This window comes from Planococcus citri, chromosome 1, assembly GCF_950023065.1.
Source record: "Planococcus citri chromosome 1, ihPlaCitr1.1, whole genome shotgun sequence".
Taxonomy (NCBI): domain Eukaryota; kingdom Metazoa; phylum Arthropoda; class Insecta; order Hemiptera; family Pseudococcidae; genus Planococcus; species Planococcus citri.
In genome coordinates this window covers 65,217,420-65,230,683 of record NC_088677.1, presented here as the reverse complement: position 1 = coordinate 65,230,683, position 13,264 = coordinate 65,217,420, and the positions used below count along the sequence as shown (strand labels likewise).

The 13,264-nt window shown below is 33.8% G+C and overlaps 1 protein-coding gene across 4 annotated transcripts in view; it reads right to left on the bottom strand.

Moving 5' to 3' along the window:
- The window catches only part of heph (polypyrimidine tract-binding protein 1 heph), a 613,245-nt gene that overhangs the window by 507,408 nt on the left and 92,573 nt on the right, over positions 1 to 13,264 (bottom strand). For 3 of the 4 annotated variants that reach the window (XM_065347154.1, XM_065347155.1, XM_065347153.1), the window contains one exon: positions 5,665 to 5,788. The exons of the other annotated variant lie outside the window; for it this stretch is intronic. In XM_065347154.1, the coding sequence (XP_065203226.1) occupies positions 5,665 to 5,766 (102 nt within the window). In that variant the 5' untranslated portion in view covers positions 5,767 to 5,788. The remainder of the gene's footprint in view (positions 1 to 5,664; positions 5,789 to 13,264) is intronic. 4 annotated transcript variants of the gene reach the window in all.

Below are 13,264 nucleotides of genomic sequence, written 5' to 3'. Positions count from 1 at the left end.
AGATGTTCATCAAATTCTTGAAATAGCGTTCTTAAATGTTTTACGATTTTGGCAACCGTTCAAAGATGTACATAATTCGTATAATGTGTACAATACATAACCTCTTGCGTATGCATATAAAAGTCAACAAGACGATTTAACTACACATTACAACAATCAGATTAACGAAAGATGCACTGGCTGGCTACTTTATTCACCATCTCAAAAACTACAAAGTGAATACCACAACATGGAACTCTTTTCGCTAAAAACTAAAATTTTAACGATGATCATTCCGCAAAAGTGTACGTTTCTCTGAAACAAACGATAATTTCTCACTCCACTAATACACATAAAAGGAGACCAAACAAAAAATTAAAAACGAAAACAGATCCGATACATCACTCTACTCGTACTTCCAGTTCACATAAGCGAAAATCGATCATCCGCATCGAATCAAACAACCAAGCAAAGCTAACTGTTAACCAGAAGGTCACATAATTGAACTTTCAGTCATATTCATTGAATACGCGAGCAGGAAGAGTATCAACGACATCGTCGTCAACCAGTCTAAACAAGATTCTCTCGTCCAAGAATGCCACAATCATTTTCACCAGTTTTACCAGCCAGTGAAAAAATGCACGAGTTCATCTCACTAAAAAAAAAAACTCTCACTGATCATCTGACATCTCTATAGAGACACGTGCAACTTGAACCATGATGATGATGGCAAATACTACGAGACGAATATCTCAAGAATCGTGTTTATAGATGTAGACCTACCTGTATACTATTCGAACCATTAACAAAAAATATGTATAGGAATAGGACTACCTTTCTAACCACAATAATGGTATAAAAAAATCTACATTGTCGGATCGTCGTCCTCGTCGTCGTTGTTCATGACACACGTGCTCTAGTTCAGCTATATAGGGTCTAAAGGTGTCTGTAGACTACCTCTGTACGTAACGTATATTGTATCTAAGGCAGTAGCGAAGGTATTACTACCAGTAGCATTGGAAATACTACGACAAATCAGTGCATTAGTGTCCTCCTCTCCCTAAGCTAACGCTCAATAAAATAGGTTTACATCGGATTAACGGCACGGATTACATTTTATACACGTGTACCCAATGCGGCAGCTCTGCAAATTCCCCTTCAAGACATATATCTACATATATACGCGCAATATTGTCGTATTACTTTAGGGCTGCTATGTACTGCGTACAATTACAATTCTACAATAGGTACACTACACATTAGGGCTGATGGTGCCACTTTTTTTTTTAACAACACCCAATATACATACACCTGACTAAACTTCCATCAGTAAGTGGGTAAGATTCTTCAATCAGTTCTCAGCATTATTAATTGATACTGAGTACAGATTTCATTTTTCAGATGTTCAAAATGATTTAGACCTTTGATTATTGTCAATCAAAGACTTGGACCCGAATAATAATAAAAGTTCAAAATACTCCCAAAGCTTCTTCTGTGCAGCAAAACAACCCAAGTCCCAATGGTCTAACATTTCAATAAAGAATTGATGGAATAATAATTCTTGTACGCTTTGCTAGATTTGAGAGTATATTTTCTCAGGATGGTGCTCTATGTACCTACTTTTTCTCCAAAAGTTTGAGTTTTTTTCAAGAAGATGTTGGTTCTCAAATAACGAGTACGAGTAAGTTAGAGTCAGCTTCTATGGATTGATTTTTTCGTTCCAAGAAATGTCGAGTTTCAAATCAGATAAGTGAGGTTTTCAGAGGTGGAAAAAGATGAGATTGAATGTGATTCATTTTTATCTACTTCGTAATCTGATCGATTAATGATTTTTTTTACCAAGAATATATTTTAATTCGACCATCTGTACTACTAAAAAAAACCGAGTACACGTGATTATGAGTACGAAGAGGTGAGTTGCTTAATTTTTTTTTCCATAACTCCCCGTTAAAAAATACGTTAGTCAGGGGCAATCCCGCCTTCGCCTTTTTAAAAGGGAAATAAAACATGATTTTCACATTTTTTTTTCATGTTTGGCTCAAAATATGTGAAAAAAATCATTCCAGGAATGACCTTGGCAAGGATATTTAAATTGCTAGAAGTAGTTTAAACAAAAGTCTGCTCGAGAATGAATTTTTTAACAACTTTTTAAGCTTGATGTGAACTTCCTGGTACATTTTTACGACCTAAACGCTCCAATTAAGATTTTGGCTCATATTTGCTCGCATATTACTGGTCCTAAAGTAAAAACGAGATCAATAAATATCAATCTGCGTCAAATTTCCTATCAGACGACACATGAATAATTTCTCTAAACTCAGGGAGTGGACCTAAAATCCCTTCAATGTGGCATTTTTCGCGATTTCCAGGCTGCAATGGTGGAGAAGGATATACCACATCTTTCAATAAAGTTCGGATTCGAGTTTTTTCGCCTTTCTGACGCAGCGAAAATTTGATTTGAGATCACTTTAAGGGTGGCAAGCGCTCATTGAGAAGTTGTATATCGTAAAAATAGAAGTTTTTCTCGTTGAAAAGAAAATAAAAACATTTTTTTCGCCCAAAAATCGATTTTTTTTGTTCCAAAATTCGTATAGCGATCATCATTCGTTTCTTTTTTTTTCAATGTTTGGAATTTCCGATTGGAAGTAAAAGGAAAAAGTATAAAAATAAAAAAGAACCAATAACATCATTCGCCAAGTACCTACGAATTTGAAAACAATAAATTGAATTTTCGAGTAGAAAAAAGAGTTCTCTTCAATTTTTATAACCAGAAAAACTTTGATTAGTGCAGCCTGTAACTGTTCAATGATCGGTTGTCTCCTTAAAAGTAATATTAAATTGAGTTCTTGTTGCATTGGTTAGTTGAATAATCGATTTAAAAACGCTTTTTATGATTTTGATTCAAATTGAATGGATTTAGATCTGGGTACACCCTTCTTGAGGCTAGGGAAATTATTCTAGTGTACTGCGATCGGAAATTTGACGTAAATCCGACATTTATTGACCCCATTTTTGTTTTAAGATCAATATATTTGAGCAGATAATATAAGCTCAACGACGAATTTGAGGGGCTCTGGCTCATGAAACAGGGGAACACACCTCCCAGACGAATAGACTAAATCACCGGAGTAGATTACAACAAGTACTCGTAAAACAATAAACCGAATCCTTGATGGTACAGTAATATTTTTTTTTTTTTCAAACTGAACAGAATAGAAAATGGCTCAACTGATCTCCGATAAATAAAAATAGAAAATAGGAAATCATCTTCTCGTTCAAGCTAACAACTTTTTTTGGTTGAGGGGGGTCTTCTGTTTATCTTGCCTTAACACCGAACTCATCAATCGAAAAGTAGACATTATCATTGATTCACTGAGGGAAAATAATTCTAAAAACGAAAAATAAAGATGATGATTTATATCCATTTAACACAAATTCCACAAATATTCTCTTGTAATTCCCACTAATAAAATAAATAATTATGTTTCATTTTCAAGCTGTAAGTGGTTTCTTTTTTTCAAATTACAAACGATCTTTCATTTTCAAAAAAAATAATATTTTTTTTTATTGAAAAAATATAATTTATTTTTACGAGTACATCAACATTTAAAAAAAAAAAAAAACACGCCTTGAAAACTATGTTTATTTGTTTATAGAATCGTTTAGGATCAATTTCGAACCTTTTTCAAAACATTGATACAAAATCGATTTTTAAAAAACAGAAACAAAACATCGATTTTGTGCCGAGTTTTGAAAAAACTACTTAATAAATCGATTATTAACAGCACATGGACAACAATACATCGATTTCAAATCATGGCCTGGAAAAACGATACAAAATCGATTCCGAATAGTCATGTGAACAAAAAGACATCGATTCCATAAACGATACAAAATTAATGCTTTCTTTAGAAACTTGATAGTTGATAGACAGTGAAGTATTTTCTTAAAACCAGCGTTCAACAAATTATCAAACACTTTTCTGAACGTTTTTAAAACAGATTAAAAATTGAACGTTATTACAACATACATCAAGGACAAGCATTTTTTGAACGTTACGATAACTTTGAGTAAGTAAGTGAAGCTAGTTAATCCTCGGAAAGTATCGAGTTGAATAGTGATTTTGGAAAGATATCATGATTTCAACTTCTATTTTGAAGTAGGTACCTACATTATTTTCACGATTTTTGTTTACAATATTGACAGCATCAATTTTTTTCAAAATATCGATTTTATGACTAATTCAAGTAAACCGTAGTTCAAGGTTTCATCTGACGGAAATTCCATAGGAACCTTAGCTACGTATTGATCTTCTAGACTTTCAATTCAGGTCCTGAATTTCAGCATCAAAGAACATAGAATGGGGTTGAGAGAGGTTTTTATTTCAGAGATCCCAGATTCCGTGCTTTCTAGTGACTGTTTAGATTACACAAGGTGTTGTACCAAAATGAGGCATTAACAATTATGCAATCGCGGACTTTTTCATACTCAAATCAATGCAATGGAATCACTTGATGAACCACCTCGACACAATGTTTACAAAAAAATTGGTCGAATTGACGCAAATTTAAAATTGAGCTTCAACCACATCAACAAAGGCACCTAAATATACATTTACAATATTATGTACGTACTTGGTTATTTTGGTAAGCTATCATTTCCACTTCTATTTTGACTATTCTTCTTTTTTTAATTTACCGTTTTTTTTTAAATGCAGTATTCCTTTAGTTTCAATACATTTCACCCGAATTCGTATAAGAATGTAATATTTGTAATGATAAGTAAAGGTAAGTAATTATTTAAAACAATAAAAAAAAAATGGTAGTTATATTTTGAGAGTATGGAAAGCATCATACTTCAATTTCAGTAGGTACTAGGTACCTAAGTAATGATGAAACCCAGAACAAGAAAAACCTCGTTGACATTTCCTAAATATGCCAAATTCGGTACACGACAACCAAATATCTATAAGTATGAAGAATTTGTAAACTCTTCTTTCCCCCCTATTGCTGAACCGTATAGCCAAGTTCTAGGTAAATTACAATTACAACATTGCAGAAAAATACTCTCACAACCTGTAAAAACCCCCCACCAGCAGACAAATCACGTTCAAAGTAAAACTATCGACTTCACCAATTCACGAAATTCTTCCTGTTCGAATACTTCCGATCATTAAAATCACCATGCGACAGTTTAATCGCACAAACGACTACGACACTCTGTGCGATAACCTCTTCAAAAACAAGACCCTTTTAGTAAATCGACCCAATTCCACCTTCATCATCATTTGTACGTAACTCAATGGGGGAAAAATATACCGAAACGGAGTAGGACCAGCACAGCAGAGTGAAAAAAAAACCGTTATTCAATCGGAAATTTTTCTTATAAAAAAAAAGGAAAGAAAAAAAAGAAAAAGGATCCCGTGTTATTTCCATCTTGGGTGAAGGCGAATCCTTCTTCAATGGAATGAAGAAGAACCATCGAGAGAGAGAGAGAGAGAGGGGGGAGTGAGAAAGAAACGGAAAGTTTTGCAACATTCTTTATTTTTCTTCACGGAGCGTAAAAAAATTAATTTATCAACTGAGCCGAAAAAAATTTCCAACTGTCAAAACTTTGTAGCAAATTGGTCCAGCTGCGAGTTTGATAAGCATTAATACGCTTTTATATAAAAACAATTAGTCCTACCTTGATGGCGGTTGTGGTAGCGGTCGCCGCTAGAGGTGCTCCCGTGGCGAATAAACTCAAACTGGACGAAGGTACGACCACGGGGGCGCAACTTAGTAACATAATTTTAATCCTTGGCACCTACCTGGAACATAAAAATGAGAAAAAACTTTCGTTTGAGTAAATTATTCGATAGCAATATAGGAGTCAATCATTTTATACGAGATTTTTGGTTATATTATTTAGATATAGGTAATAATAACTGTCTCAAAAATGGGTCAGTAATAATAAGAAATTGAAACTGATTTCACGAGTCAGTTTATTAGGGAAGCTAAAATCAGAAAGCGAGAAAACAGAAACTAAATTTGCAAAGAAATCAACCCTAGTGTTGTTAATTCTTATATTATAATATAGTAAAATATTAACGCTATCGTGTTATTAAAACAGATTATTCGTTCCTTTTTCCTCATAATTGTGTAACTCGATTTCCATGGATTACTCTCCTTCATACTTTGGCAGAATACTCCATTATGAATCAGAGTAACCTCAGTTTTAGCTTCGGTTTCACGCAGTAAGTGTCTGGTAATTTTATACAACCTATTTTAGAAGTGATTGGGCAGCATTTTTTAGCAGGGGGAAGAGGTTATTTCTTGTATTAATAAGAGAAAAACATAGTGGTAGAAAATCTCAAACAAAAAAAATGAAAATTTTAATTTGAGATTTTTTTGGGAGGAAGATGAGCTTTTAGTGGAACCAAAAATGACTTTTGATGAAAAAAGTGTCCAATTTACTTCAGAAGTAATCCAGTATACGAGTATCGTCTGAGTCTGAGTTGCAGAAAGAAATATCTCGATTTCATTTCATAAATCAAGCGAAAGATCCCAGGTTTAGAAGTCTCATGAATTATACAAAAAGTTGCTCAAGTTGAAGCAGCCAATGCAGCGCAAGAATTTGAAATTAATTTTGGATGAAGTGTTAAAAACTGAAAACCGATGTACTTGAAATGGTTACCTATGTACTTTCTTGAATTCTTTAAAAAGTCAAAATGTCAAATACGAGTAAAACACCCAAAAATTCAATGTATGGATACACTTCAAATTCATGGAGAAATCGAGTAAGTAAATATTCCACTTTTCAAGCCATTCTGGAAGTTTAAGCAAAGCATCAATATTTTCAAGTTTTTTGAATTAAAATCTAAAATGATTTGAAAATTACCCTAAGCAGCGAAAATCGTATCAATGGGTCATGTAAGTATAAATATTGTAGAACTAGCTTCTAAATTCAACATATTTTTCAGACTAATTTACTTTAAGATAAAGTAACAATGATGACTGATAACAGACTCGGATCAAAATTCATTTGCATCCATTTCCGGAACAAAATTGAAATATGAAAATTAAATAAAATGAATCATTTTGCTAGAAGTTTGCTCTGAACTTGGAATATCATTCAAAATGTAGAAATAAGTGTTCTGGAAAATATCTCGCAAAAAAACATGCTTGATGAGAAAATGTTCATTCAAACAATATTCATCGTTTTCACTTATTATAACCCTTTTAGAGAGAGGGAACGTGAAATAAGAAATTTCTTTAGCAAGGAGTATTTTTCAAATTCTACAAATTTACACTCGTACTTACGTACACATGCCCATCGAAAAAGAAGGAAAACACTTTTTTACATTGTGGAGTCAGTTAAGTAAGTAATATTTTACTTTTTCAAGCCATTCTAGAAGCTTCATCAACGAGAAATCATTACCTATCTCAAGTTTTTAAATTTAAAATAATTTTGAAAGTCAGCCATTTTGGTCTAATCTAAAAATTTTGAAAAAAAATCATGGTTCAGCTTCAGTTTAGAGTTATGAAATCGTACTTCTAGGCGAAAAAAAATGAATATTTTTAGGCCAACTTATTTCAACCATTCAAAGATAGCAACAGTCAATCTCCATTTCTCCGCTCATCTTCGAACCAAATTAATATACTTGATATAAAAAATCTAGCAGAGAAACATAATTATTTATTGATTAATTCACACTCGCAATCCTTCGAGAGAATGGGGAGGGGAGGAGGGAAATAGCATGAAAAATCTTAATCGTTGGTGTATTTTCAAAAGGCCTTTCAGCAAAGGTAATTCGACAAACGCCAATAAATCTTGAAAAACAAAAATGGAAATAAACCATTAATATGATCGTTGCAGGTTACTTCTTCACCCCTCAGAAACTTATCATATCACACATTATCAGGGTGATTGGTTTAAAATCACACCGAACTTGACATGAAAAAATCAGAACTACAAAGATCATTGTGGTGCAGTTGTTTCCACTTGATACTTAAGCCCATTTTTATAAAATTTCCATTAGTTCTTTCCTTCTTTCAGAGAAAACCACGAGAAATACCAAAAAACCGCTCAAGGGTACCCCCGGATAAGATAGGCAAAATGCCCTTAACCTCAGATTTCGATGAAACTCACAGGGTATGTTTAGTACCCCCAAAAAATAATTTTGGGCCCATAACCCGCTCCCCACCCCACCCCCCTCAGGCAGGGGGGCCAAAAAACGCGTTTTTCAGGGGAAAAATTCTGCATCAGCGAGTAATTTAGATAAATTTATTCTGTAAACGAATATAGTTAGAGGATACATGGGGGTACCTCCCTGAATTTTTTCAGAATTTTTCATCGCATGGGGGGAGAAGGAGGGACAAAAGAAAACTTTAAATCGACATTACTCCGGAACGAAAAAACATACCAAAACGATTTTTTCGTCAAATATGTATTTTTAGGTCTACTTTCTATAGAAATCATCACCCGGCCATTTGGAGTGGTGGGTCAAGCTCAAAAGTTCAAAAAACTCTCAAAAAACCACGTTTTTTACGTTTTTCTCCAAAAATATGGACAAATGGCCGAAATCGAAGAGAACCAAGTTGTTCAGCGTGAAATTTTACCTCAGAATCTGTAATTGAAAATTCATTTATACCACGCGATCGTACGGTAAAACTACACGCGCAGAAGTATTTTTGCTTATATTATGTATGTATCAAGATAGCTGAAAGGGTATTCCTGAGTAAAATAGGTGAAATGCCCCTGTCCTCAGATTTCTGAAACTTTGATGAAACATCGTTGGGTACCTTTCAAAAAAATGTTGGAGCCAAAAAATTCCCCCACCCCACTTCCCTTGCTCACAATAGCGAAAAAACGTTTTTTTGGGGGGAGGGATCATGCTTCAACGAGTTTTGAAAAAAAAAATGTTTTAAATTCACTCAAAATATATAGAGGAGACAGTATGATGAAAGTACATACATATTTGAGATTCTGCGTCAATCTATGCGATTGCCGTCAAAATTCAAGCTCACTTTTAGAGTTCTAGTGAGCGATTGAAAATTTGCAAATCGTTTTTGGGGGGAGGGGGTGTTAATAGTTGATTTTGAAAATATTTTCTTCGCAAATGTTTCGCTATAATGAAGAAAAAACATTGAAAGATATATTTCTGAAACTGAGGAAATATTTTGGGACGTAGTGACGCCAATATTTTAGGTTTCAAAAAATCGAGAAAAATTGCAAAAAATTCCTAAATTGTGGGTAATTTTTCGAAATCGGCAATAACAAATTAAAAACAATAGCATAGAATGGACGCAGATGAATCTCAAATAATTTCATTTGGGACTGGGTCGTCATTTTTCTCAAAACAAATTGGGTACAGGGGCTTCAGTGAAAAAACACGTTTTTTTTGAAAATACCCCCAACTTTGAGGGCCCAAGTTTTCCTTTTAGGGGCACTTCTAGAGCTAGAATTTTTCTGTGCAACTTTCAACTCAAAATGACGGTTTTTGCTGTAATTGATGAAAATTCACAGTATATTTTCAGCATTATTTCGCGATCCACCCATCTACTAGGTAGGTATACTTATTGTGTTTTCAATGTACTTGGTAGGTAACTCACATAAAAATTTAATGGTCGACACCAAAAAGAAACCTTTCTGATAGTTTTGAGTTAGATACTATGTATTTGAAAAATACTTGTAATTCAAGAAAATCTTGATTAAGAACTTGCATGGCGTTGATTGCGCTATATAATGAAGCATTTTTCACAAAAAATCTAATTTTTGGGCAACCCCTTTCCACAATGTGACCGTTAGAAGGATCCAACTGCAAATAAAATTTCATATTCGTGTTCAGCGAGTTCGATTCATATGATAACGATACCCATATTGACAATCTACTTTCGCCCCAAAATTTGTGAGAGGGGGTGCCTATGGCCCCAAAATTGGAGTTTCAAGAAGTTGGTTGGTTTTCTATTGTTTTTGGAGGCCAGAAGGCAAAATTACAGATCGCTTTTTTTTGTGGTGCCGTGACCCAAGAAACACAATTTTGAGTGTTTTTTGAGTTTTGGAAGATGGCCCACCTCGGGGGAAAATTTGAAAAAAAAATACCAATTATAGTACTCATGCTGATATGTTCCTGAAAAAAATTCATGTGCTTGAATTAGGTTTGAAGATACGGCAGCTTCAAATTTTCTTTTGTCAATATGTTCCCCCTTGGGAGCCAACAATTTTTGAAAAAATCTAAGTTGCTAGAATCATTTCTTCATCAAGTACATATTTTGAGTGAATACAGATTTTTTTTCAAAACTCGTTGAAGCATGATCCCTCCCCCCAAAAAAACGTTTTTTCGCTATTGTGAGCAAGGGAAGTGGGGTGGGGGAATTTTTTTGGCTCCAACATTTTTTTGAAAGGTACCCAACGATGTTTCATCAAAGTTTCAGAAATCTGAGGACAGGGGCATTTCACCTATTTTACTCAGGAATACCCATTCAGCTATCTTGATACATACATAATATAAGCAAAAATACTTCTGCGCGTGTAGTTTTACCGTACGATCGCGCGGTATAAATGAATTTTCAATTACAGATTCTGAGGTAAAATTTCACGCTGAACAACTTGGTTCTCTTCGATTTCGGCCATTTGTCCATATTTTTGGAGAAAAACGTAAAAAACGTGGTTTTTTGAGAGTTTTTTGAACTTTTGAGCTTGACCCACCACTCCAAATGGCCGGGTGATGATTTCTATAGAAAGTAGACCTAAAAATACATATTTGACGAAAAAATCGTTTTGGTATGTTTTTTCGTTCCGGAGTAATGTCGATTTAAAGTTTTCTTTTGTCCCTCCTTCTCCCCCCATGCGATGAAAAATTCTGAAAAAATTCAGGGAGGTACCCCCATGTATCCTCTAACTATATTCGTTTACAGAATAAATTTATCTAAATTACTCGCTGATGCAGAATTTTTCCCCTGAAAAACGCGTTTTTTGGCCCCCCTGCCTGAGGGGGGTGGGGTGGGGAGCGGGTTATGGGCCCAAAATTATTTTTTGGGGGTACTAAACATACCCTGTGAGTTTCATCGAAATCTGAGGTTAAGGGCATTTTGCCTATCTTATCCGGGGGTACCCTTTACATGAAAATGCACTAAAAAATCGAAAAAAGTGAAAAAATCGTAAAGAGCATGAAAATTTATTATAAAAGTCGAAAGAAGTACAAAAAAAATGAGTAAGTTTGTTTTACTGGTTCGAATAAAACTGATTCATTTTTTAAAATCATAGTTTTAGTCGCAGTTTTAATCGGTACTGCAGAATATTCTCACGAAGTTCAGCTCTATAAAATTATGTATAAAACAGAAAAAAATTGCCCAGAAAATTTCATATCAGAAAAGAGAAAATTTGAAGAAGTAGGTAGTTCTTACTTATTTCTGATCCGAAAATCATATAATGAAATGAAAAAAAATTTGTAAATTGTATAGGTAAGTTAAAGACAGCTAGAAATGAAAAATTACAAAATGCGGGTAAAAAACTTGACACAAAAAATTTTTTGGAAAAAAAATGAAAACAAATGCGAGCAATAGGTAAAACGCACCTAATTCCCAAAGTTATCAATAGGTAATCAAGGAATGAGAAATGGGTGTCCTGTAGAAAAAAAGCAACCTAAATTAAATTAAAATTTATACCATTCAAGGAAACTTTTTTCAGTAAATTGTGAAATCACGTCGAAAATCAAAAATGAAATAAAATTTAAAAAATACACAATACCCACCTATACTAAAAATCCTATTCATTAGTCAAAACAATGCAAAATATTAGAGCTTCAATTTGTTTATTTCTGAGGCCAATAGTAAGTATACATCGTTATTATTCAAATAGAATTTTCAGGCAACACATATCCAAGTATACACAATACATTTTATTGAGTCGAAAATCCGAGCGTAAAATTCAATCGGAATAGGCAACGGAAAATTTTCGACCATAAAACATATTTTTCATCAAAGAAAATATATTTCTCACGTTGATTGAATTTTGCAGGCTCTAATTTCAGACTCAGCAATGTAAATAAGTAAGCACACAATGTATTATCTGAACATTTTATTTGAATAACAGCAATTTATGGTATTGACCTCTGGAATTACCAGATTGAATCTATCGTTTAGATTTCTTTCCCTTTGTGAATCGAATTTTAATATTTTTTCATTTTTTAAAGAATGTATGAGATGTAGGGAAATGGATTCGACGTGATTTAGCAAACTAGTACATACATACTGAAAAAAGCTCTGTCTGCAGCATAAATTTCAATTTAATTTTTTCACAAGAGATGCCCATTGTTCGCCTTTACTTCTATTTTTTTCCAATTTTTTTTGAATCAAGTTTTTTAAACCTTAAACGTAAGTATCCTATTTCGTACTTTTTTTTTTAAATTGAAAATATGCAAAAACTGTTTTTTCAATCTCCTACTTTCCGATATGAATTTATTTTTCAGACACGATTTTTTTCTCCTGTTTTGTAATTTGAAGGTGGATCTTGTGACAGTTTCTCACAAAAAATTCAAGTACGATTCTCCACCGAACTATGAGAACCTCGAATAGGTTAAAAGATACAACATTCATTTGTCATAAGTAGGAACTTCTTCCCAAAATATTTACAGCTTTGTCAGAGTACTAAAAGGAAGGGCAGTTTGGACTCCAAGTCTCCCTCAACTTTACCATTCGGGCTTCGATTAAAGAAATATGTATCCATATTCCTCTCAAATTTATACTTGAAGAGTCAATGGTTGTATTTTTAGATCAAACTATTCATTATTCATACACACATCAATCACAAAGAAAGTAAGCAAGATTATTCGCACAGATATCCAATCATTTGAACAAAAATTTGAATTTGCTATCACATAAAACTAGCAATATTTCCTCTTCCAACACCGGTTCGCCTTCATCATATCCCATACCACACCTCTAAGTACACGTTAAATCCATCATTTTGTAAATCTGCCCTCTCCTTTATTATTACCTTCTACCACACTCGCACATCTCGTCCATCTTCCTTTCTATGTTTTCTTCTCTGCCAAACGATGACAAATTAATTTATCCAATTTATCGACTAAGTGCACCGCACAGCAGTAAGTAGTATAAGAAAACTCGAAGGGAAATTTCAGTTTAATTACCGATGAAAGCATCATCGGCATTAATTCAGTTTATTAAGTATATAGGTATCCTACAGGAGCATAGCATCGTTTCTCGTCGCTTGTGTCAGCGTAGTACATCGTATAATGCATTAGAACAGCGAGCCTAACAACGTCGTCGTCGTCGTCGTAATT